The 22,131-nt window shown below is 52.8% G+C and overlaps 1 protein-coding gene across 3 annotated transcripts in view; it reads left to right on the forward strand.

The window, feature by feature from the left end:
• Positions 1–22,131, forward strand: part of Kif6 (kinesin family member 6) — a 323,846-nt gene that overhangs the window by 296,021 nt on the left and 5,694 nt on the right. For all 3 annotated transcript variants that reach the window (XM_059281632.1, XM_059281633.1, XM_059281634.1), the window contains 6 exons: positions 6,137–6,221; positions 7,800–7,935; positions 11,537–11,619; positions 17,581–17,628; positions 18,067–18,156; positions 20,086–20,192. In XM_059281632.1, coding sequence (XP_059137615.1) covers positions 6,137–6,221; positions 7,800–7,935; positions 11,537–11,619; positions 17,581–17,628; positions 18,067–18,156; positions 20,086–20,192 — 549 coding nt within the window. The remainder of the gene's footprint in view (positions 1–6,136; positions 6,222–7,799; positions 7,936–11,536; positions 11,620–17,580; positions 17,629–18,066; positions 18,157–20,085; positions 20,193–22,131) is intronic.

Consider the following 22,131-nt stretch of genomic DNA (forward strand, 5'->3'; position numbering starts at 1 on the left):
AGGAAAACGCCTCATTGCCCCAATACCCTGTCTGGTAAGGGAGAACAACAGCCCACTGCCTCCTCCCATTCTGGCTCCTGGCCGAGTGACAGCTAGGCTAGGCCCCACAACCTATGCTCTACGGGAGCCCAGAGGGTCCCTCTCAGCTTCACAACATGGTTGGAATTGTCAGTGTTGCCTGCCTGAGTACCTCTAGTATGGTCAAGAAGATGGGACAGGTTGCTGCCAGGAGTTCCATGAAATGACCTGGATTGTGGCAGACTCCTGCTCATATCCAATGAGTAAGCTGCACATGTCCAGTGGGGGCTTAGCACAGGTTGTCGTATTTTGGTTAGGAAAGGGCAGTACCTGGGAAGAGACCAAGATTTCATTTTGGCCCTGCGGCAGACCTGAAAGTCATTCATGGGGAAGAGCATCACCTTTACCCACTTTGGGTAAGTCAAATACGGACTTCAGTGAGCTGTCTGTGGCTCCCTTCATCACTGAAATTGCTTCCAACTTCAGCTTTGAAACCAGACAGACTATAACCCTCCTCAAGGCCAAGTCCCATGTGGCACAGGAGTTGTGGAGACTTCATAGTTGACACCTGTGAGGTGTAGTTACATCCACGAGTGGATAGCATTACACAGATCCTACCAAGCACCTAATGAAGGCCAACTGCAGGTAGCTCCAGCTTCACAGAGAGTGTGTTCCTCGCTGCAGATCCCCCAGCTCCGTCCCCCTTCATTGCAGTGGCCCTCAGTGTCCGCAGGGCAAGCTGGGGCTGTGAGGACACACTGCCCCCCACACACCATCCCTTGCGCAGGCCCACTGGTCTCTGGAACTCCTGCACAGGCACTGGCAGTGAAAAGGTCCAAAGCCTTAGCTGGTTCCTTAACAAGGGGTGGCATGGGGACCTCCAGGGGACATGCTGACAAGTCTGAACTCAGCAGATCTGGAGCGGAGCCCAGCTGCTGCGCTGTTGACAAGCTCCATAAGTGATTTCGATGAGCCCCCAATCGAGAGCCACCGAACCAGAAAAATGAGATTTTGTACAGTTCAGGCATCAGATAACTGTGTGGAGTGTGGGAGGGTGTGGAGAAGCAGAAAGAGGGGCTAGAGACCTCCCCATTAGAACCAGCTCAGGCAGAGAGGCCCGCATCTTGGCTGGCCTCCTAGCAATGGAGGAATTGAATGCCCCACCCTCTGGCTTCCTGATTTTGCTACTCAGCTGCTTAGGGCTTCCTCCTTGTGTGACATCCAGATAGAGAGCGACCAGGGTAAAACTAAACCCTTTCTTCTTGCTTTTTTTTTTTTTTTGTATTGCTTTGGAGCCAGCTGTTCATTATTGGGACCTCACAGGTCACTCGGCTAACCCTTCCTGTGCTGCCGTCCCAGCCAGAATCCTGTCTTTGAAAGAAAGGCTCCCCCTGTCAGGTGACTGGGGGTTTTGTCCATGGCCAGGGTTGCAGAGGGAACAAAGACCTACAAGTCCACATGCCCTTTTTGTCCCCTCTGTCCTGCTCATCTGTTCCCGCTCCTCTCCATTTGACTCCTCAGCCCAGGCTCCTCTTCCCAGGGGCTGGCTCCTGTCTCCCGGTGGGTCACAATGCAGTCTACAAAACAAGCGTCACCTTTGCCCTCAGGCTCGTCTGGGACAATGTGGGTAGCTTGTGTCTCGGGGATGCTGTGCCTTCATCCCAGCAGCCTGAGGTCCCTTGTCCCAGCCCTCTTCCCCAGATCTTTTCAGCAAGCTTAGCGAACCCTGGCAGCACCACACATGGGCTGCTCTTCATTGCAGAATAACTTGGTCTCAGACCAGCCTTGAAGGACTAAAGCCGCCCCCCCCACTGTGGTCCCCTCAGCCCCCATGGGTCTCACTGCCAGCGTCCTTACCGTGGCCAATCACATTCGGCCTCAGTTTCCACACTGACCTCAGCTCCCACTGTCCTCTGCCTTACAAGGCCTTCTCATTGCTCCTCACAGGCACCACGCAGGCTCGCGCCTTGAGCCCAGGCCCCTAATCTCTGCAGGTCTCGGCCCTGCTGTCCAAGAGGCCACCCTCGACATCACTCCATGCCCTCTGTATTTTTGTCCAGCTTGTCTTCCAGCCTCCTGTATTGCATTGCAGACCTGATTTTGTTGTTGACTGAGATTCGTCTTCATCACTAAAATCACTCCTCCTGGAGTGAGGCAGGCCCATTGTCAGCACTAACAACATTTCTGAAGGGGCCAGTGAGAAGGCTCAGGAGGGAATGACACTTGCTGTGACACCACAAAGTTGTCCTCTGACCTCCACATGCACTTCATCACACACACACACACACACACACACACACACACACACGCACACACACACACACACACACGCACGCGCACACACACACGCATGCACGCGCACACACACACGCACGCACGCGCACACACACACGCACGCACGCGCACACACACACACACACATGCACACACACGCACGCACACACGCACGCACATTTGTTAAGCAAGTGAAGGAAGGGCCAGAGCCCGTGTTTGCACCCCTCACCTAGCCGTGCTGGTCCTCGGTCCACTGAGTAGAGCAGTAGAACCCTGTGGTGCTGATGTCGAATGAGGTGGCACACACTGACCTGGACCCCAGGACTGAGCCGGCAATAGCTGGCGTTAGCCTTATATACTTTTATCAGACACATTCAGAAGGATCCCCCGGACCTATGGCTCCTGGACATCACACACACCTGCAGTGTGCCCACAGAAAGCACCACACACCGTGGACGAAGGCAGGAGCCTGCCTCCTGCGGAAGGGCCGTGAGTGCGTGTTGGGACTCCTCCCTTCATCCCCCTTCTCACGGGCACAGTCCTCCACACTGCCTCCCGTACAAAGCCAGAGCCCTTCCCCTCCTTCTGCGGCCTCTCTGCTAGTTCCAGTACCCGCAGCCATCGTTCCAGAGCAGGCCGGCACTGAGTCCCTCGTGTGCCCTTGGTTTGCCCTTGGTCAAAGGTGTTAAAAGAGGGAAAATGAGGCAGAGCTCTGTGTCAGCAGGCCGCAAGACAGATGGGCCCGGAACTCTTAGGGAAGGAAGTGTCCCGACCGTTTAAAGGCCCACTGTCATTTGGTGTTCATACACCACCTTCTGCGTTTCACATCTGCCATTTTTCAAAGACAGAGTCATCAAATAAACACAGAATCCAGTGTGTCCTGTACACAGCCTCTAAACAAGGCTCCAGGGGAAGATACAGGAAACAGAAGGGCCCCATTTCCACCTCTAAACGCCCTGCGCCTGGGACTTGGAGGTCAGGGAGGATCATGGATAATAGAGACCAGCATTGAGCCTCATAAGGCTGATAAAATGTTCCCAGGGGACGGCAGTGTCATCTTCAGCCAGGATGACAGAAGATACCTGCTTACCTAGCGCAAGGAGGAGAGGGTAATTGGTTCTGCAGAGATAAGACAGACTGGTAACCACTTAGCATATGTGTCCATGCATCAGTGAAGCAGTCAGGAGGGAAGGAGAGTGAAGCCTCGGGATGGAGGCCTCTCTGCAGGCCAGAGTCCCAGTAAGTGTGAAGCGCTGCCGTCTGGGTCAGCGTCAGCCCGCCGGGGCAGGGTACACTGGGGCCACTGGGGCAGGGTACACTGGGGCCACTGGGGCAGGGTACACTGGGGCCACTGGGGCAGGGTACACTGGGGCCACCGCTTGTGAAAAGCACAAAAGGCTTTCGTCTAACCACAAGCTTAACAGAGGGCCACAGGGGCCATGATGGAGAGAGCTGTCATAGCATTTCCCTGGATTCACACCTTAGCTTTGCCCCTTCCTAGCTGTGTGACCTGTGTTGTGTATGGACACCCCCCCCCCCTGGACAGGAAATCTAACTGCAGTGAGTTGGGAGTGCCGTCCATGTGTGGTTATTCTGAGGACTCGGTGGTACATAGAGGACCTAGTCGGAGGGTATTCAATAAACGGCCAGCATTAGTAACTTACCTGCTGCAGAAACAGACGGAATTACTTGGGGTTTCTGGAGGGTGGCTTTGTTTGAACCAGGGTCTCCTATAGCCCCTGATGGTTTGAATCTCAATGCGGCCTAGGATGGCCTCAAACTTTTAATCTTTCTGCCTCAGCCTTCAAATGATGGGATTACAAGGTGTGCCACCATGTCCAACGTGTGTGTGTGTGTGTGTGTGTGTGTGTGTGTGTGTGTGTGTGTGTGTGATATTTGTGTGGGTACGAATGTGGGCAGGTGCATGCCATGGCACACACATGGAGGTAGCGGAGACAAACATGGGTGTTCTTGCCTTCTAGCTTGTTTGAGACAGGGTCCGTCTTTTTACTGTTCACTGCTATGGATGCCAGGCTAGCTGGACCGTGAGCCTCCAGCCACTCTCTTACCCCAGCATGCACACTGCGCCACCAGATTTCCGTGCATCTGGGGATTCAAACTCAGGTCCTCTTGCTTTCATGGCAAGGGCTGCACCCTCTGAGCTAGCTCCCTGGCCTGAAATTATGCATTTAAAAGCTGGAAGGAACCCTTTCCACCCTGTACCTCTTACCCTAGATGGGCTCTTATACCAGGTCTCTGCTTTTGAAATGATCTAATTAGGCAGTAACGAGGTCCCTAACCTCCACACAAGGAAGTGGGCAAGCCAGCCTGCGAATGAGACTCCAGACTCAGGGAGTGTGGTGGTGCTGAATATTTAAAGGACCCTCAGAATGGAAAAGACATCCTGTGCTGCTCCAAAAGGCCTGTGTGGAGATGAAAGGGGACATTAGTAGGGACAGTCTCCACTCAAAATTGGGGGAAATAGCTGTGACCCATGAAACATGTTCTCTTATGCAGCGCGGAGCTGCCCGCCGCTGCCTGTCTGTGAACAGAAAGCAAATGATCGTCCCCCAGAGATGCTGGGCTGGTGAGATGGCTGGGGGCGTGGTGGGGGGTGGGTGAAGCATTTGACACACAGGCCTCAGTTCAATCCCTGGAACCTGGTTAAAAGTGGAAGGAGAGAATCGACTCCATAAAGTTGCCGCCACCTCTGCATGTGCGCCATGACACATGTGCACTCCCCCCTCCCCCCCACACACACAATAATAAATGAATAAAATGTTGTAGAAGGAGATTGGAATCCAGGACCCCGGCACCCACAAAGATGGGGATCCGGAAGTTAGCCACAGGACTTGGCAGATTAGCCTCCTGTAGCCTCATCAGCAACGCAGGAGTGATGCTGCCTCAAATAACTGCCATCAGGATTAAGTCTGACGTGTTCAGGAAGTGCATGGGTTGGAGGACAGGAGTTGGGGGGTGAGGTGAGAGAGCAGGCTTTGGGGAGGGGGAGACCTTCATTCTGTAGCGGGGGAGGTCGGACTTCACAGGGAGGGGCAGGGCTGGAGGGCGGGGGCGGAGCCAGGGAGGGGTAGGTAAGGGAGGCCTTCACTCTGCTGGGCTTTGTGGTGCCTCCATGTTGACTAAGAAGCACTGCCCAATGGCAGACCACCCCCCCCCCAGAGGTTTAGCAGATGAGCTAGGGGGGTACCTGGGGCTCCCCAGTTACAGCCAGGTACCCACACAGAGGAGTCAGCATCTAGGCAGGTCACAGCCACCAGTCAGCCCCACTGAAGGGCTCCGGCCTGCCCAGACCCCCCCACCACACACACACACACACACACACACACACACACACACACACACACACACACACACTGGTTCTGTCTCTGGTCATAAAGGATGAACATTCATATCACCTCCACTGATCAGCCTGAAAAACTCGGCCTTATATGAAGGTGGAGAACAAGACCCAGGGTTCTGATCCTGGAGCAGCGGAACTGGTGCAGGCACAGGGAGGCGGTCAGAGCCACGCCCTCATCTTGGTCCGGAAAGGGCTTTTTCAATGCGGAAATGCGGGTCTCACTTCCCTATGGACCCCAGAGGACCTGAGTGCAGGGGAGAAGAGGGGAGGTGGGACAGTCCCCTCCGGCGACAGATGTCAGGTGTGGGAGAACACGAGGGAGCTGCTTCTGAGGCCGAGCTGAGGCTGCCACCCAGAGGCTCCCGAAGGAATCCCAGGACCCCCTTTGTCTTTGGATGCCCTTGAGCTCCGTCCCTGGCCCCATCATATTCTCCCTTCCACCTTTCTTGGCTGCTGTAACCCACTGGCATCCCCCTCCTCCAGGAGTCTCAGAGAACAGGATCACACCCTCCCTGCCTGACCTCCAGGAAGAGAAGCTGCGTTCACAGCTGGAGGAGGAAAAGAGCAGGTGAGTGTCAGCCGGTTGGTTTGTTATCGCGTGCATTCTGCGTGCGTTCTGACCCCAACCCCCTTGGGCCTCCACCTTCCCCTTAGGAAATGGGTCCAGCCTGGAACTTCAAACAACGGGAGAGGGGAGGGCTAGCTGAAGCAAGGCCTAGGCCTGGGAAGGGAGGATGCTGAGTGGGGAAGCACCCCATCTGAATGGGTTCTCGTCCCGAGAGGTCACATATCAGATTTCCTGCACATCAGATATTACATTACAATTCACAACAGTAGCAAAATTACAGTTAGGAAGTAGCAGCGAAGTAGTTTCATGGTTGGAGGGTCACCACAACGTAAGGAACTGTGTTAAAGGGTCGCAGCGTCAGGAAGGTTGAGAACCACTGCTCTAAAGGAACCATGGAGCAGGCTCATGGTGGGCTGCACTCCACAGCTTTACCAAAGCTTACCGGGGTCCTGGGAACCTCAGACCTTCACCCAGCTACTGAGGGGCCCAAAGCGATTCTACAGGGTGAGGAGATGCAGGTTTGCCCGGTCAGGCTCATTCATTCCTTTATCCTCCATGCCAGGGCTGGGGTCTGGAGGTCCCGTGCAAGTCACCTCCTGCCTCAAGCTACTGATGACATCAGTGCAACAGTCCCCCAGCTCGTGCTCGCGCGCGCACGCACACACACACACGCACACACACACGCACACACGCACATGCAGGCACACACACACGCGCACACACGCGCACACGCACGCGCACACACACGCACACACGCACGCACACACGCACACATGCACATGCAGGCACACGCATACTCAGCCAAGGCTCACGTGTTACTCACACGCGTGTGCTCTCTTCCACACTGGTGCCATTGGGGTTTTCCTCAGTTGCCCATCTGCCCTCTGTGGATTAGTGCTTCTCTGGTTTCTGTGAAAAGCAACTGCAAACACAGCTCAGGGCAAGGGGAGTTTGTTTCTGCTCACGGTCTGAGGGCAGCGTCCATCACAGCGAGGAAGGCATGGGCAGAAACACACCCGTAGTCGGAGAGCAAAGATGGATGCTGGTGCCGCCTGTGTTCAGGGTACACCAGCCCTGTTCAGTTAAAGCTCTCTGGAAACACCCTCACGGGTACCCACAGAGGTGTGTCTCCTGGGTGACTCAGAATCGAGCCAAGCTGGCAGTGAAGATCAATGGTGACACTTGTCCTGAGTGCATGTTCAATGAAAGGGAGTTCCCATTCTTGGAGAAGATCCCCGAGTGCCTGCTGAACAGAAATGGCCCACCCTGTTCTCTCTGATGGGCTCAACACCTGGTGCCATGATCTAGCCCTGGCAGAGTCCTCTTGTCCCCCTTTCCTGCACCAGGGCAGCTCTGCCAGGCTCCTGAGGCATAGATTCTCTTCATTTACAGCATACACACAGACACACACGCATACGCGCGCACACACACATGCACACGCACGCGTGCACACACGCACATGCATGCATACACACATGCACACACACACGCACACACACACACACACACGCACACGCACACACATCCGCGGTGACTTCAGGGCATCAGCACGCTGCTGCTTCTCTGACCCCACTGTAGGTACAAATCGACATTCATGCGCCTGAAAGCCCTGAAGGTGGAGATTGAGCACCTGCAGCTGCTCATGGACAAAGCCAAGCTGAAGCTGCAGAAGGAGTTCGACGTCTGGTGGGCTGAGGAGGCCGCCAGCCTGCAGGTACGCTGCAGGGACATTCATGGGGAGAGCGAGGGCTTCAGACTCCAGGCCTGTGTGCGCTGGGCCTGGCTCGGGAAACCAGTGCTCACCAGAGTGACAGGGACACAAGGTCCGGAGTCCAGTGTCTCTGCTCCAGGGCCTCAGGTAGTCTGCCCAATAGGAGACGACCCAAAGCAGTGATTGTTATCCTGTGGTATCGTCTAAGATACTATAAGATTTCATTGGACATCCGTGCTCACTCGCTCCTTCTCTCTCCCCTTCCCTACTTCTTTCTTTCTTTCTTTCTTTCTTTCTTTCTTTCTTTCTTTCTTTCTTTCTTTCTTTCTTTCTCTCTTTCTTTCTTTCTTTCTTTGAGGCACTATCTCTCTGTGTAGCCCAGGCTAGCCTTGAACTTAGAGATCCTCCTGCCTCTGCTTCCTGAGTGCTGCAATTAATGGTATGTGCCACCACACCTGCCTGCTCTTTATCTTATTACAGAGCCACGCACACTTGCATATTAGTTCTAGAAATTTTAGAAAACATTAAGAAGAAAGTAAAAATCACTTTTATCTCACCACTCAGAGAGAACCAGCAGTAACAGGTTGGCTTATGACATCTTGCATGCTTTTTCCGCATATACATTCTGTGTGTGAGAGTGTGTGTGTGTGTGTGTGTGTGTGTGTGTGTGTGTGTGTGTGTTTGGAGGAAAGGAGAGAGACTGGTTGGTTTAGGGCTTGTGGTACCAGGACTGAAGCCAGAATCTCAAGCATGCTAAGCAATCATCCTTCCACTCAGCTACATCCCATTGGTCGTCAAGTATCGTGGTTGGCCTTGTGTTTTTAACTGTTTAGAATGACTGCTTTTTTGTATCACAATTCTGTAATGTCATTTCCAACTGTCTCTGTTCCATCACGTGAATATACTTTAGATGGTTTAGTCAATCTGGTCTTGAATATTTAGGTAGTTTCTGGTTCTTCACTGAAGACATATCTGTAGATGATTTTTGCGTATTTCCAGACGAATCCCTAGAAAGTCTCTGTGATGCTGTGAAAGCTACAGAGCCTGCTAAGATGCATCAGTAAAAACCTCAGCTTCCTGTTGATCCCTGTGCAACCCGTGGATATGCTAGGGAGGAAGTGAGGCGGTCACAGCGTCACATCACCCTTGGAGAGTCTCCCAGGCTCATCCCTCACTTTAAGGGCAATGGAACTGAGAGGCAGAAAAGGTATTTGCCCAAGGACACCCAGCCAAGCACTGACCAGCACATTGCTACTGGCCATGGTGGCACACACCTGCAGACACAGCACTTAGGAGGCAGAGGCAAGAAGATTGTGAGTTCAAGACCAGCCTGGGCCCCCCACAGGCAAGACCTCATCTCAAAAAGATTTTTTTTCATGTGTGTGGAAATCAGTATTATGGTTCCTCAACAGACAGAAGCTAGAACAACAAGGTTATCCAGCTGTGCCATTCCCAGATGTGTACCTGAAGGAGGAATGTGCACACCCATCCTCATTGCTGTGCCGTTGACAATGGCCAGCGTAGGTGTCCATCAAAAGATGAGAAGCCGAAACGTGGTGTGTACGTGCAGTGGAGTACTAGTCAGCCATGAAGATGAATGGAATCATTACCTATAGCTGGAGATAACTGCTCAATAAGGAGGACTTGGGAAGATAACACTGCATGTGTTTCTCACATGTGCAACCTAGATTTAAATAGACATGTGGTGCATTATGTGGCCTGAGAGTCGATGGGGGATGATGTGGAGAATGATTTGTGATGCCTGGAACCCACACAGTGTGAGAAAAAAACTAACTCCCACAAGTTGTTCTCTCTCTCTCTTTCTGTCTCTCTCTCTGTCTCTGTCTCTCTGTCTCTCTGTCTCTGTCTCTCTCTCTCTCTCACACACACACACACACCAAATAAGTAGATAAATGAATTAAAAATAAAAAATAATAAATTAATACATTACCAGTGATTATATGGCAGTACAATAAAAAATAGTTCATTAAAAGTAAATGCATGGGAAAATAAAGAAAATTAAAATCTGAAATACAGCTATCAAAAAATTTTTAAAATAAAGCTATGTAATAAAATATGCATATTCTTTTGTAGATGTGCAGGGTTATCAATGAAGTATTAGCAGCATTCACCGTGACTTCAGAGTCACAATGAACACAGTATTTCAATAACTCGGCACCAGCCATGATGATATGACAATATGTGTGGTTTTGACTGGTGACAAAGTCACAGGGACTGTTGGTGTCATTTATTAATCTCAGGTAGAAGTTAGGGGAGATGAAGATATAACTGGTTTCTATGTGTGCCCACAATGACCCTGGCTTCTGTTGGGACTCTGAGTCTAAAACTGTTTGTAGCGAGTTCATCTGGGAGTGAGGCCTTCAGCAGATGCCCACGGGGGTTCAGCACTGGACAGTATCCGAGGGTCACGAACTATGATCTGGAGAAGCTCAGACAAGGCTCCAGATTCCCATCGCTTGTTAGTTGTATAGACAATGAAAGCCAACACTGCCAAGGTGCTCAGACCCACGTGCCTCCTGCCACCCAGGGCATTGTCCCCGAAACAGAAGAGGCCAGATGGTGCCAACAGAGATGACAGACAGCTTGCCACAGGGAAGCCGATGCCACACAGCTGTGGGTACTCTCACAGCCCACCCTCTAAGAGTCTCCTAGGAGACTGAGGCAGAACAAGGGAGGTGAGGAACGTTCTCTGATGGCTTCCAGAGTGCCAGGGAGCCAATGGGAACAGCCTGGCTGCAGCTTCTTGCAGGCTCACTGTGCCCGTGGGTTCAGGGAGCATCATGGAGTATTCTGGGAGACTCACAGGATGTCTTGGGAGGCTCTCAGGGTGTTCTGGGAGACTCAGAGTCACTGCCACTCCAGCCTTGTTCTCCAGGGTCATTGGAGACATACAGTCATTCCAAGACCACCCTAGCAGAGGTGAGTGCTCAGGAAGTGCTCCATACTCCATAAGAGGATCTTAGGGACAAGGAGAATCACACCCAGGAAGGATTTCCCGAGAATTGCTACATGGCACTGAAAAAAAATTAATATATGCCCCATTTGGGGGAACTAGGAGCACAGAGAATAAGCCAGACCTTACTAATAATGTCCTCATCCAAAGACAGTGTTTTGATGAACAGAACTTTGGTAGTAACTGTGTCTAGATTTACTTTTTGTCATAGGCATCATGTATACTGACTTCTATAATAGGCTTTTCCCCCCTTAAGAATGACATCAAAAGTCTGGAGAGAAGGCTTCCTGGTTCAGAGCACTTCCTGCTCTCCCAAAGGACCAGAGTTAGGCTCCCAGAACCCAAACTGGGAGACTCACCGTTACCTGTAATTCCAGCTCCAGCAGACCCAACATCCTCTCTTGGTCTCCAAATTCACAGTCATATAAATAAACATTTTAAAAAGAAAATAAAGGGTGTTTTAAAGAATTACATCCAGGGCTGAGGGTGCAGCTCAGGGGTAGAGCACTTGCCTGGCCAGCCTGAGACCCCCAGTTCCAGACCCAGGGCTGGGGACAGGACAAGAGTTACATCGAGAACATTGTACCACGGACTTATGCTAACTTACAAAATGCCTTCTTGAGTCAACAGGTAAACTCCCCAGCGGCGAATCCTCAGGAGGGTGTGAAGCCGGTGCCACAGTGGGACCAGCCACAGCGTCTCTCCAAGAAAAGGTCAGGACAGAGCTACAGCTGAGTCAGGGCACCCAGGCAAGGCTCCGTGGTCTGGAGAGTGGAATGCCTTTGCTGTTTAGTTAGTTGTAGCCCCTCAGGCTTGTGGCTTTAAGCTCCGCTGAGTGCACGCCCCTCCAGACCCTCACTCTGACGCCAAGTCAATGCACCTACCACTACAGTAACAGGAGAAAGTCGGTCCAACCATGTGAGCCTAGTCTGCTGCCTGAGGGTTGGTGTGAGCAGGAGGGGCATGGCCTGGGAGGAGTGCTTGGGGAATAGTCAGTCCACCAGGACCCAGGGAGTTGTGATAAGAGTATTAACATCTACTGTCCTAAGGAAGATTCAGGAGATACATGGGCAAGATGTGGACAGCTTCCCACACCGCTGCATGAGTCGCAAATGCCTGCAACACCAGCTCCAACCAATCTCATGTCCTCTGGTTCTATGGTGGGGAAATCCAGTGGGGGCTGCGTGTCTGCACCCCACTCTCTGGTCTCTCACCAACCACTGGACATGGTGCCAGAGTCTCTGATGGGCACCTCCTGCCTCCCACATCAGACTCAGCCCTGCCAGGCCAGAGGACAGGACAGTGTGAATGGGGCGTCCATCTCTGCCATCCAGGCCATCAAACCTTTCGGTTGGAGGACACCAGCATCCCATGTCAGAAGTCTGAAAGGAAGCTTTTTAAAAAGATACCAGGAAGCAGGAGAGGTGTCTAGAGGTTAAGAGCACTGGCTGCTCTTACAGAGGACCCAGGTTTGGTTCCCAGCACCCGCACAGCAGCTCACAACCATCTGAAACTCTAGTCAAGGGAATCTAATGCCTTCTTTTGATCTCTAAGGACAGCACACATGCATGCAATGAACTTTTATACCTTCAGGCAAAACACTCATACACAAAATAAATAAATAAATTAATTAATTAAAATAATAAATAAAAGTGAGATATCAGAGGCAGGCAATATGGTTCAGTGGGTAAAGGCTCTGCCACAGAACCTTACGACAACCTGAGTTTGATTCCAAGGAGTACATGGTGAAAGGAGAGAATCACCTCCTGAAGATTGTCCTCTGACCTTCACATGTGTGCTGTGGTACACACACACACACACACACACACACACACACACACACACACACACTCATGCATGAGTGCACACACATTTTTCAAAGATGCCAGACAGTGCCAGTAGAAGCCTAAGGGAAATGTCACACAAATCCCAGCCGAGGGACATTCTACAAAATACCTGGCCAGTACAGCTCCAGAGTGACAAGGTCATATAAACCACAGAGTCTATGAGTCTGGAAGCCTAGGGGAAAGAACAAAGGCTTGACAGTTCCAGGTGACATGGTGCCCTGGGTGTGTGCTGCAGGGGAAGGAGGTAGACCCTCAAACCCGGGCATGGAGGATGTGCGCTTGAGTCAGGGTGGAGCCAGCTGGGAACTGCAGAACTGTCCCAGCTGCCGTGGAAATGGACAGAAAGACAGGAGGACAGGGGACGGGGGAACAGGAGGACAGGGGAACAGGAGGACAGGGGAACAGGAGGACAGGACAGGATAGACAGGGAGACAGGGGGAGAGGGGACAGGATAGACAGGGGGACAGGATGGACAGGGGGACAGAAGGGACAGGAAGACAGGATGGACAGGGGGACAGAAGGGACAGGAAGACAGGAGGACAGGATGGACTGTCTTTGTAGGACTTCTGAAGGTATCTAGAAATCCAGACTGGAGAGATGGTTCAGCCATTGAGAGCACTTACTGCTCTTGCAGAGGACCAGGGCTTGGTTCCCCATAGCCACCCCAGCCTTTCACAAACCCCCAGTAACTCCAGCTCCAGGGGATCCCACACTTCTGGCTTCTGTGGGCACACACACAGACACACACAGACACACAATTAAAAATAAATATTTTTAACTAGAAAAATCTTATCTAGAAAACAGAAGGACCCATACAGAAAACCCACTTCTAGCTGACACTCCACCAGACCTCCCAGCCATGTGCCTGGCCTCAGTGCCAGTGCCTCCCCTGGCACTCTGTTTCAGGAACAGTGCCCACCACTCACCACAAGCAACAACTGGTAAGGTGTGATTTGTTTGGATATCTGACTGTAGCTGGAGTTTTCCTGTGTCCACCCGGTCCCTGCAGCCGCTCAGACCCAAGTAAACACACAGAGACTTATATTACTTATGAACTGTATGGCTGTAGCAGCCTTCTTGCTTTCTAGTTCTTTATCTTAAATTAACCCATTTCTATAAATCTATATCTTGCCACGTGGCTCGTGGCTTACCGGCATCCTTACATCTTGCTTCTCATTGTGGCGACAGCTGGCAGAATCTCCTGACTCAGCCTTCCACTTCCCAGCATTCTCCTCTCTGCTTATCCTGTCTATACTATACTTCCTGCCTGGCTACTGGCCAATCAGCATTTTATTTATCAGTCAGTCGGAGCAACACATTCACAGCATACAGAAAGACATCCCCAGTATCTGAAACAGTATATTCATGGAAGAAAAAAACAGTAAATTAAACTTTATTAAAAATTTAAAGGTACTATTGGGCTGGAGACATGGCTGAGCAGTTGGAAGATCCTAGCACCCACTCCGGGTGGTTCACAAACACCTGCAACTCCAGTTCCAAGGGACCCAATGCCATCTTCTGACTTCCATGGGCATCTTTGAACATACATGTGCACACACTCATACACACTCACACACAATTGATAAAATAAAAATTTAAAAAAGGACTCGGTTAAGAAACAGAAATGGCCAGGCGGTGGTGGCGCACGCCTTTAATCCCAGCACTCGGGAGGCAGAGCCAGGTGGATCTCTGTGAGTTCGAGGCCAGCCTGGGCTACCAAGTGAGTTCCAGGAAAGACGCAAAGCTACACAGAGAAACCCTGTCTCAAAAAACAAAACAAAACAAAGAAACAGAAATGTGCATAACCTGGAGGATGTTTTCAAAGCACACGTTTTATGAAAGACTTGTACCCAAAATACACACAAGCCACTTTATGTGCAACGGTAAGAAAATGGATGGCCCAGCCAGCTTTAAACAGCAAAACAACAGACATCAGGACTCCATAGTGAGCCCTGCCTCATAAACTGATTAATTGATAGGACTGGGCTAGGCTTGGTGCTGCGCCCGTTTAATCCCAGAGGCAGGAAGATCTGAATGGTGGCATCCCAGGGTTGGGGAACAGATTAGGAACTAGGGAGTCCTTTTCCCCAGACTTCACACTGTACCATCCTCCTGCCTGAGTCTCACAGGGCACAGACCAGGCAGCAGGCCTCTACAGGGGCCGCTGGCTGCCTCTGTGTACCCGGTGTGGTCACATCCTCCTGCCCTGCCCCCTGGTCTGTCCCACTCCGATGCACAGTCCTGACCCTAAACAGCCCCGCACCTGTGAACTTCCCCTGGGCTCTGAAGAAAGACAAACTGGGAAAGCATGGTGTGAAAGGGCCCTTTGAGAGCCAGGAGCTTATTCCTCCAGATTCACTGCTGCTTCCAAACTGCCCTTGACCCGATGGGTGAAGGTGGCATCTGCGTGAGGACGCCTCTCCTTCCCTTCCCCGGACTTTCTCCAGCCGCCCTTGAAGCTCTGAGAGAGTGCGGCCATTCTCCCAAGAGTGTGCAGAGTCTGCCACCTTGTGGCTGTCTCCGGTCCTGCAGCACCCCGCACCAGACCCGGCACAGAGGAGCTCCGTTCTCCCTCCCTAGGGTTCCACAAACTTTAGACAGCTAGGGCATGGCATGGGGTGTGAGCAGGGTTTGGGAAGGACACCCTCTGGCTTCCCTTACTGTTTCTTTATCCTGAGGCTGTGGAGACAGCCCCATGGGAAGGGGTCCTGTCATCATGTCTGAGGTGAGAGAGCAAACAGTTGGCTGGGGCAGCTCGTAATTGGGAAAGCAAGCTGTGGGCCTAAGCAAGAGCTTGGATAGATGACGGCACACTTACTAAGACATCCCACCTGTCTGTCACCCTGGCCCGCCTCCCAGCCTCAGTGTCTCCAACTGTAAAATGAAGGTTCTGACCATGTGACTTCTTAAGCCTCTTTTGCCTCTGACACTGCTCTTCACAGCATCCCCAAGCATGGAAGAGGCTCCTAAGTCCATACAGGAGAGCGGATTGCAGTGTAGCCTAGAGAGACACCGGGAATAAAGAGCAGCCTTCCTGTCCGCTCACAAGAGGAATGTGTGGTTCCTGCAGCCAAGAGTGCTGGGCAAGGAGCACACAGCAGGGTAATGCTAAATGGGCGTGACACCCAGTGAGCTGCCAGGCGAAGCTCCAGAGACCATCCAGGGGCAGCAGTGTGGTCAAGGAGAGACAGAGTGCCGCCCTGGATCACCAGCGGGAGCCAGTCAGTGGAACCAGAAGGCCGAGGTGGACGCCTCAGAGATGAGATGAACTTCAAGCACTGCTACTAAACCTCTCCATCTCCAGTCACATCTCTAAGGGGTGGTGGCGTCCTTCTCTGACCACTGAGGGTTTGTGTTTGAATTTTCCACGCTGTGACGAAATGCCCGAGGGAAGCAACTCGGAGGAAGAAAGGTTTATTTTGGCCCAAGTTTTCAGGGGTTTTGGTCTGAGGTCAGCTGGATGCATTGCTTTGGACCATGGTGAGGCAGCAGATCCTGGAGGAAAGGATGGTCTGCAGACATGTGGAAGCATTGGGAAGCTGAGACAGACAGACAGACAGGAAGGGCCCGGAAGCCAAAGCCATACCTACCCCCTGCCAGTGACCTGCTTCCTCCAACCCAACCCCACCTCCTGATTTCCACCATGTATTACTAACATCATCAGATCACCAATCTATCAGAGGATTGGTGTATAGATTTGGGAAGGGCCCTCAGGACCCAGTCTGTCCCCCAAAGCTGGCAGCCAAGCCATTAACACCAGTGCCCCTAGGAGGGACATTTCCTGTCCAGGGGCTAAATTGAGACAAGATGGAAAAACGAGGGAATGTAGGGACGTGACAGTAGAAAGGAGCCCTCACCCCAGAATCCATCTGAAGTGGCTTGCCAGCAGAGACAAGGGCCCAGCACCGTTGACAACTAACCGATTAAGGCCTTCCTCCCTCCCAGCTGTGAGACCGCTGTTGTCTAGGACTATCACCAGAAACAGGAAGGGGACATGCCCTAAGTCCCTTGTGCATCCCTAGTGGCTCTGCTGTCACCTGTCAGGTTATAGTTTCACCCAGGGAGCCTCTGGAGCCACCCTACAGTCTCCTGTCTCAGAAGAGAAGGAAATGGGAAGAGCACAGTGGTTTCCAAGCGTCTTTTGAGACGTAACTTGAGGGCCACCACCGGAAGGTAACATGGCTTCTGCTGAGACAGTCCTCCGCGCTCCTCCACGCTCCTCCGCGCTCCTCCGTGCTCCTCCGCTGAGCAGCCAGCACCCACACTGGATGTGTCTTACTTTCTGAAGCTCCTCTTCGAGAAGTCCACACCTCTTGGGTGTGCACTCACTCTCCTGTTGGATGCCTTCCTTTGATGTATCTATTAACCTCCAGCTCTGCCTGATTAGTCCTGAAATTCTTTTCGGAGTCGATGCCCCAAAGGTCTAACAGAATGCCTCAGACTGCTGAGGGTGGCAGCGTGGAGCTGGGTCTCTGCCCCTTGGCTGCTGGCAAAGGGGCGTGGCGTCTCCAGAGCACTGTCAGAGGTTCCGGTTGTAGACACTGTCCATAAAGGACAGTTGTGATCACTGCAGTTTTTACCTGCCGTCCCTCTTTTCAGCCAGCGATGCTTTGCTCAACAATGACAATCACCAAGATAGCTGAGGGGTGTGGGGCGTGGGGGGGGGGGCAGATAGTCAGTTCAGTCTTCTCTGGCTCATGGGTTGGTTGGGTTGGTTGGTGGTTGGTTTTTCTGGTGTATGGGCATAGCCGGGATCCCGTGCATGCCAGGAGAACCTTCATCCGCTGCCCCACGTTCCACACTCTTGTCTTTCTGTGTTTGTCACAGTTCTCAAAGATGGGAAGTTGAAGATGGAGCTGACAGTGTGGACGTCTGGTAAGGGCCCTTCCCCTTCCCACAGTGGCAGGGTCAGGAAGCACTCATGTTTCTTTTGTAAAATTGCTAATCCCTGTCTTGAGGATTTTGCCTCGTGACCTCGTCACCTCCCAAAGGAGCTGTCTCTGCCACTTTAGGGGCAGAGCTCAACCTAGAGCACAGAGATGTAGATCCCGCTGTGGGCTCCCTCCCTGGTGTATAGACACCTCCTTCCTGCAGTCTCCAGACATGTTCTAGTCTGTCTTCCTCTCACGAGGGCACTAGTCCCATTGTGAGGGCTCCACCCACAAGGTCTCGTCCATCTAGTCACTCTCCAAAGCCCACCTCCAAACGTGATCCCTCTGGGAATCAGGGCTTCCTGTGAATTTGGAGACACACACCCTGAGTCTCCCCAGCACTGCCCCAGGACTTCTGGTTTCTGTCGGTTTGTCTTTGCAGTGATAGAAATGCCAGAAGAATCCTCCCCTCCCCTCGCCCCAGTGAGCACAGCCAAGGGCCCAGTAGCTCCAGGACGCAGCTACAAGACAGGTATGTACCTCCTCCCCTAACACAGTGACAGCCCCTGCCGTGGGCAGAGTGAGCACTAAGGCCTGCATCCCCAACAACCCAAGGGGCCCCTTGTTGTAGTGGAAAGTTTCTCCAGTCCCACCAGCCCTAAGGTCCGGACAAATCTCCCCTACCCGCGGTCCCACAGCCACTTATAAAATAATCCCTCAGAGGCTTATATTAATTACGAACTATATGGCCTACGGCTTCAGCTTCTTGCTAGCTAGCTCTTTCATCTTAAATTAACCCATTTCTATAAATCTATATGTTGCCACGTGGCCGTGGCACTACCAGTCTGCTGGCATCTTGTTGTTCCTGTCGCGGTGGGCTGACATCTCTCCTGACTCCGCCCTTCTTCTCTCTATCTCTGCTTGGATTTCCTGCCTGGCTGTAAGCTTTCTTGCCATAGGCCAAAACAGCTTTATTTATTATCCACTGGGAGCCACACATATTCACAGCATACAGGAAGACATCCCACCGCCCCTTGACTAATTGCTGTAGGAAGTACCTGGGACTGACCCCTGCCCTGGTACCTGGGAAGTCCCCCAAATCTTCTCTTGCATTCTGACTCTCAAAACTGGAGGAATTTTTCCCCGAAGCTCCAAGGCCCTCCATCTCCTGGTGTATGTATAAGATGCACCAGATGTGGTGGTACACACCTTTGGTCCCAGCACTTGGGGAACACATGTAGGTGGATCTCTGAGTTTAAGGCCAGCCTGGTCTACATAAGAGGAATTTGTCCAAAAAAAAAAAAGCCCATTAGGGCAGTTGTGCCAGAGCCCTCTGCCCCACTACCAAAGAGAGCTGACCAGCCTCCCCAGGAGGCTGGGGCCCTGATTAGGGTGACATGTCACCATCGCTCATCACAAGCTTGCACACACTGACTTCTGCTTTGGCGCTCAACATCGCTTTGACATGTTGATGATGTCTCCCCTGTACCCACACACTGCTGACAAGGCAGAGACTGCTAGTCTGTCCCTTTCAGATCACAACCATATTTAGCCAAAGTGCCACCGTTAAAAAACCACATTTCCCAGCATCCTTTGCAGCCACGAGGCCAATGAAATGTGTAAGCAGAAGAGTTATGTGAAATTTCCAGAAGTTCTCCTGATAAAGGGAGGGATAGTGGCCCCGCCCCCTCCTTCTTCGCCTGGCTTTGCCAGTCTTGTGCCCAGCGCTGTTCAACTGTGTAACGGTGGCTCTGGGCCGCAGCAGGGAGAGGAAGCAGCTGGAGCAAAGGCCCCAAGACTGGAAGGAATCAGTTTATTGAAGTAGCAGAAAGAAAGCTGGGGAGTGAGCCCGAGTCAGAGCACCGGGATCCAGGAAGCCAGGGAACAGGGTTTGAATTCTATTCCATTCCAGGAGTGACACGAAGGGGGAGTAGTGGCACAGTGAAAGAGTTGGTGAGGCCCCACACAGAGGAAGTGGAAAGCTGGGAGGTCAGGTGAAAACCAAGTGACCAAAACCAGAAAAACAGGCTCAGTGGGTGAAGGGCACAGGCTACATGGGTGTGATGGCCTGGGCTTGACCCCCAGAACTCATGGTAGGAAAGAACCACCCACCACAAATTGTCCTCTGACTACACACACACACACACACAGAGAGAGAGAGAGAGAGAGAGAGAGAGAGAGAGAGAGAGAGAGAGAGACAGACAGATACAGAGAGAGAGAGAAACAGACAGACAGACACACACACACACACACACAGAGACAGAGACAGACAGATACACACACACACACACACACAGAGACACACACAGATACAGACACACAGACACACACAGACAGACACACACACATATTTTAATCTTTAAAAAACAAAATTAAGTAAGGTAGAAAATCACTTTGGGGCGGCTACATCCAGATATAACGTGCAGCGACTTGTGACATTGTGACTGATGTTTGTCCTCAGCATCTCCGAAAAGCAGATATCATCCATCCCTCTCACTGGAGACAGCCAGACAGATTCCGACATCCTGGCATTCATCAAGGCCAGACAGAGCGTTCTGCAGAAGAAATGTAAGTACACATCCCCTGGAACCCCTCCAGGGCCCGACTGTCCCCACTCTTCTGTCCCACACTTGGGAGAAGGGGGGCGGCGTGCTGCAGCCAGCCGGAAGCTGCAGAGGACGGAGGCGTCTCGTGGGCCCCAGCACCCACAGCAGCAGCCCCAGTCACCTCATGGGAGCTGAGCCCTGCTTCTCCAGGTCCTGGGTGGCCTGGGTGCTCCTGCTGCACCTGGCCAGCCTCCTCCCTGTTCCAGACCTTGGCTTTGTTCTCTGTCACCTGAAGACATCTCTCTCCCTGCGCAGCCTTCTCTAAACAGGAAGGAGCTGAGGGCGTTTGGTAATTTATTGAGACCCTGGCTAGAAATGTCATTCTCCTCGGAGCATAGTTCTTGCCAAGGAGCTATGGATGTAAACACTACTTGAAGGCCCAGGGCTGGGGACACTGTCAGTCATGAAGGAAATACCTGTCCCATAGCAGGAAGAGCAGAAGGCCCCTCCTGGCCTTCCTCACTGGCCTGCTTGCTTGGCAGCTAACCATCTCTACTGCGGACAAGCCTTTTTCATTCTGAGACACCCACAGGAACAGGGCCAGACCCCCTACCCTACACTTGCATTTAGTCTCAGCCTCGCCCCAACACTCCAAAGGTTTAACATTGTCTCAGCTTGTCCAAAGCTGCCCTCCTTGATGATATACCTGTCTGTCCATTTTCCATGGCTGTAATGAAATGTCGAAGGCTGGCTAACTTAGTAAGGAAAAGTGATTCATTTAATCCAGTTCTGCGAGTTCATGGACATACACAATAGTTAGAGCAGCTCTGCTCTGTTCAGAACCTCCAGGCAGAAGGGGGTAAGACGGAGGGGTCACATGATGGGACAGGGACCCAGAGAGGGATTCAGGTCACATGATGGGACAGGGACCCAGAGAGGTAATCAGGTCACATGATTAGACAGTAATGTAGAGAGACATTCAGGGCTCAGGCTTCTGCCGTGACCTAAGGACTTCCCAGTAGACCCCACCTCCTAAGGGTCCCACCTCCAGCCTCACCACATGGAGAACCAAGCCTTGTGCGCAAACTCAAACCACAGACAACATAAGAGGAGAAAGTCTTGGATGTGGCTGTCACTGGCCCGGGTGGATGCCAGCCCAGCTTCTCTGTCACCTGTGTGTGGCTTAGAAGGAATGAGTTTTCACGTGGATGGGGCGCTGGAGCTGAAGGAAAACTGTCATCCTCATATCAAACAACTAGACTGTCACTGGATGCCCACGGTGTGAGTGCCAGGAGCGACAGCATGGGCCCACTGGGCAGCAGTGGCGGACAAGTGCCATTTTATGTCGGGCCAGGTGTGTGTGGGAGGGCAGGAGGAGGAGAGGAGCAGAAGCAGGGGCAGCTCCCCTGGGAGGGCCGCTGTGCAGAGGAGGGGGCTGCGAGGGTCGCTGTGCAGAGGAGGGGGCTGCGAGGGTCGCTGTGCAGAGGAGGGGGCTGCGAGGGTCGCTGTGCAGAGGAGGGGTCTGCGAGGGTCGCTGTGCAGAGGAGGGGGCTGGGAGGGTCGCTGTGCAGAGGGGAGGGCTGCGAGGGTCGCTGTGCAGAGGGGAGGGCTGCGAGGGTCGCTGTGCAGAGGAGGGGGCTGCGAGGGTCGCTGTGCAGAGGAGAGGGCTGCGAGGGTCGCTGTGCAGAGGAGGGGGCTGCGAGGGTCGCTGTGCAGAGGGGAGGGCTGCGAGGGTCGCTGTGCAGAGGAGGGGGCTGCGAGGGTCGCTGTGCAGAGGGGAGGGCTGCGAGGGTCACCGTGCAGAGGAGGGGGCTGGGAGGGTCACCGTGCAGAGGGGAGGGCTGGGAGGGCCACTGTGCAGAGGAGGGGGCTGGGAGGGCCGCTGTGCAGAGGAGGGGGCTGGGAGGGCCGCTGTGCAGAGGGGAGGGCTGCGAGGGTCACCGTGCAGAGGAGGGGGCTGG

Source organism: Peromyscus eremicus, chromosome 16_21, assembly GCF_949786415.1.
Source record: "Peromyscus eremicus chromosome 16_21, PerEre_H2_v1, whole genome shotgun sequence".
NCBI lineage: Eukaryota > Metazoa > Chordata > Mammalia > Rodentia > Cricetidae > Peromyscus > Peromyscus eremicus.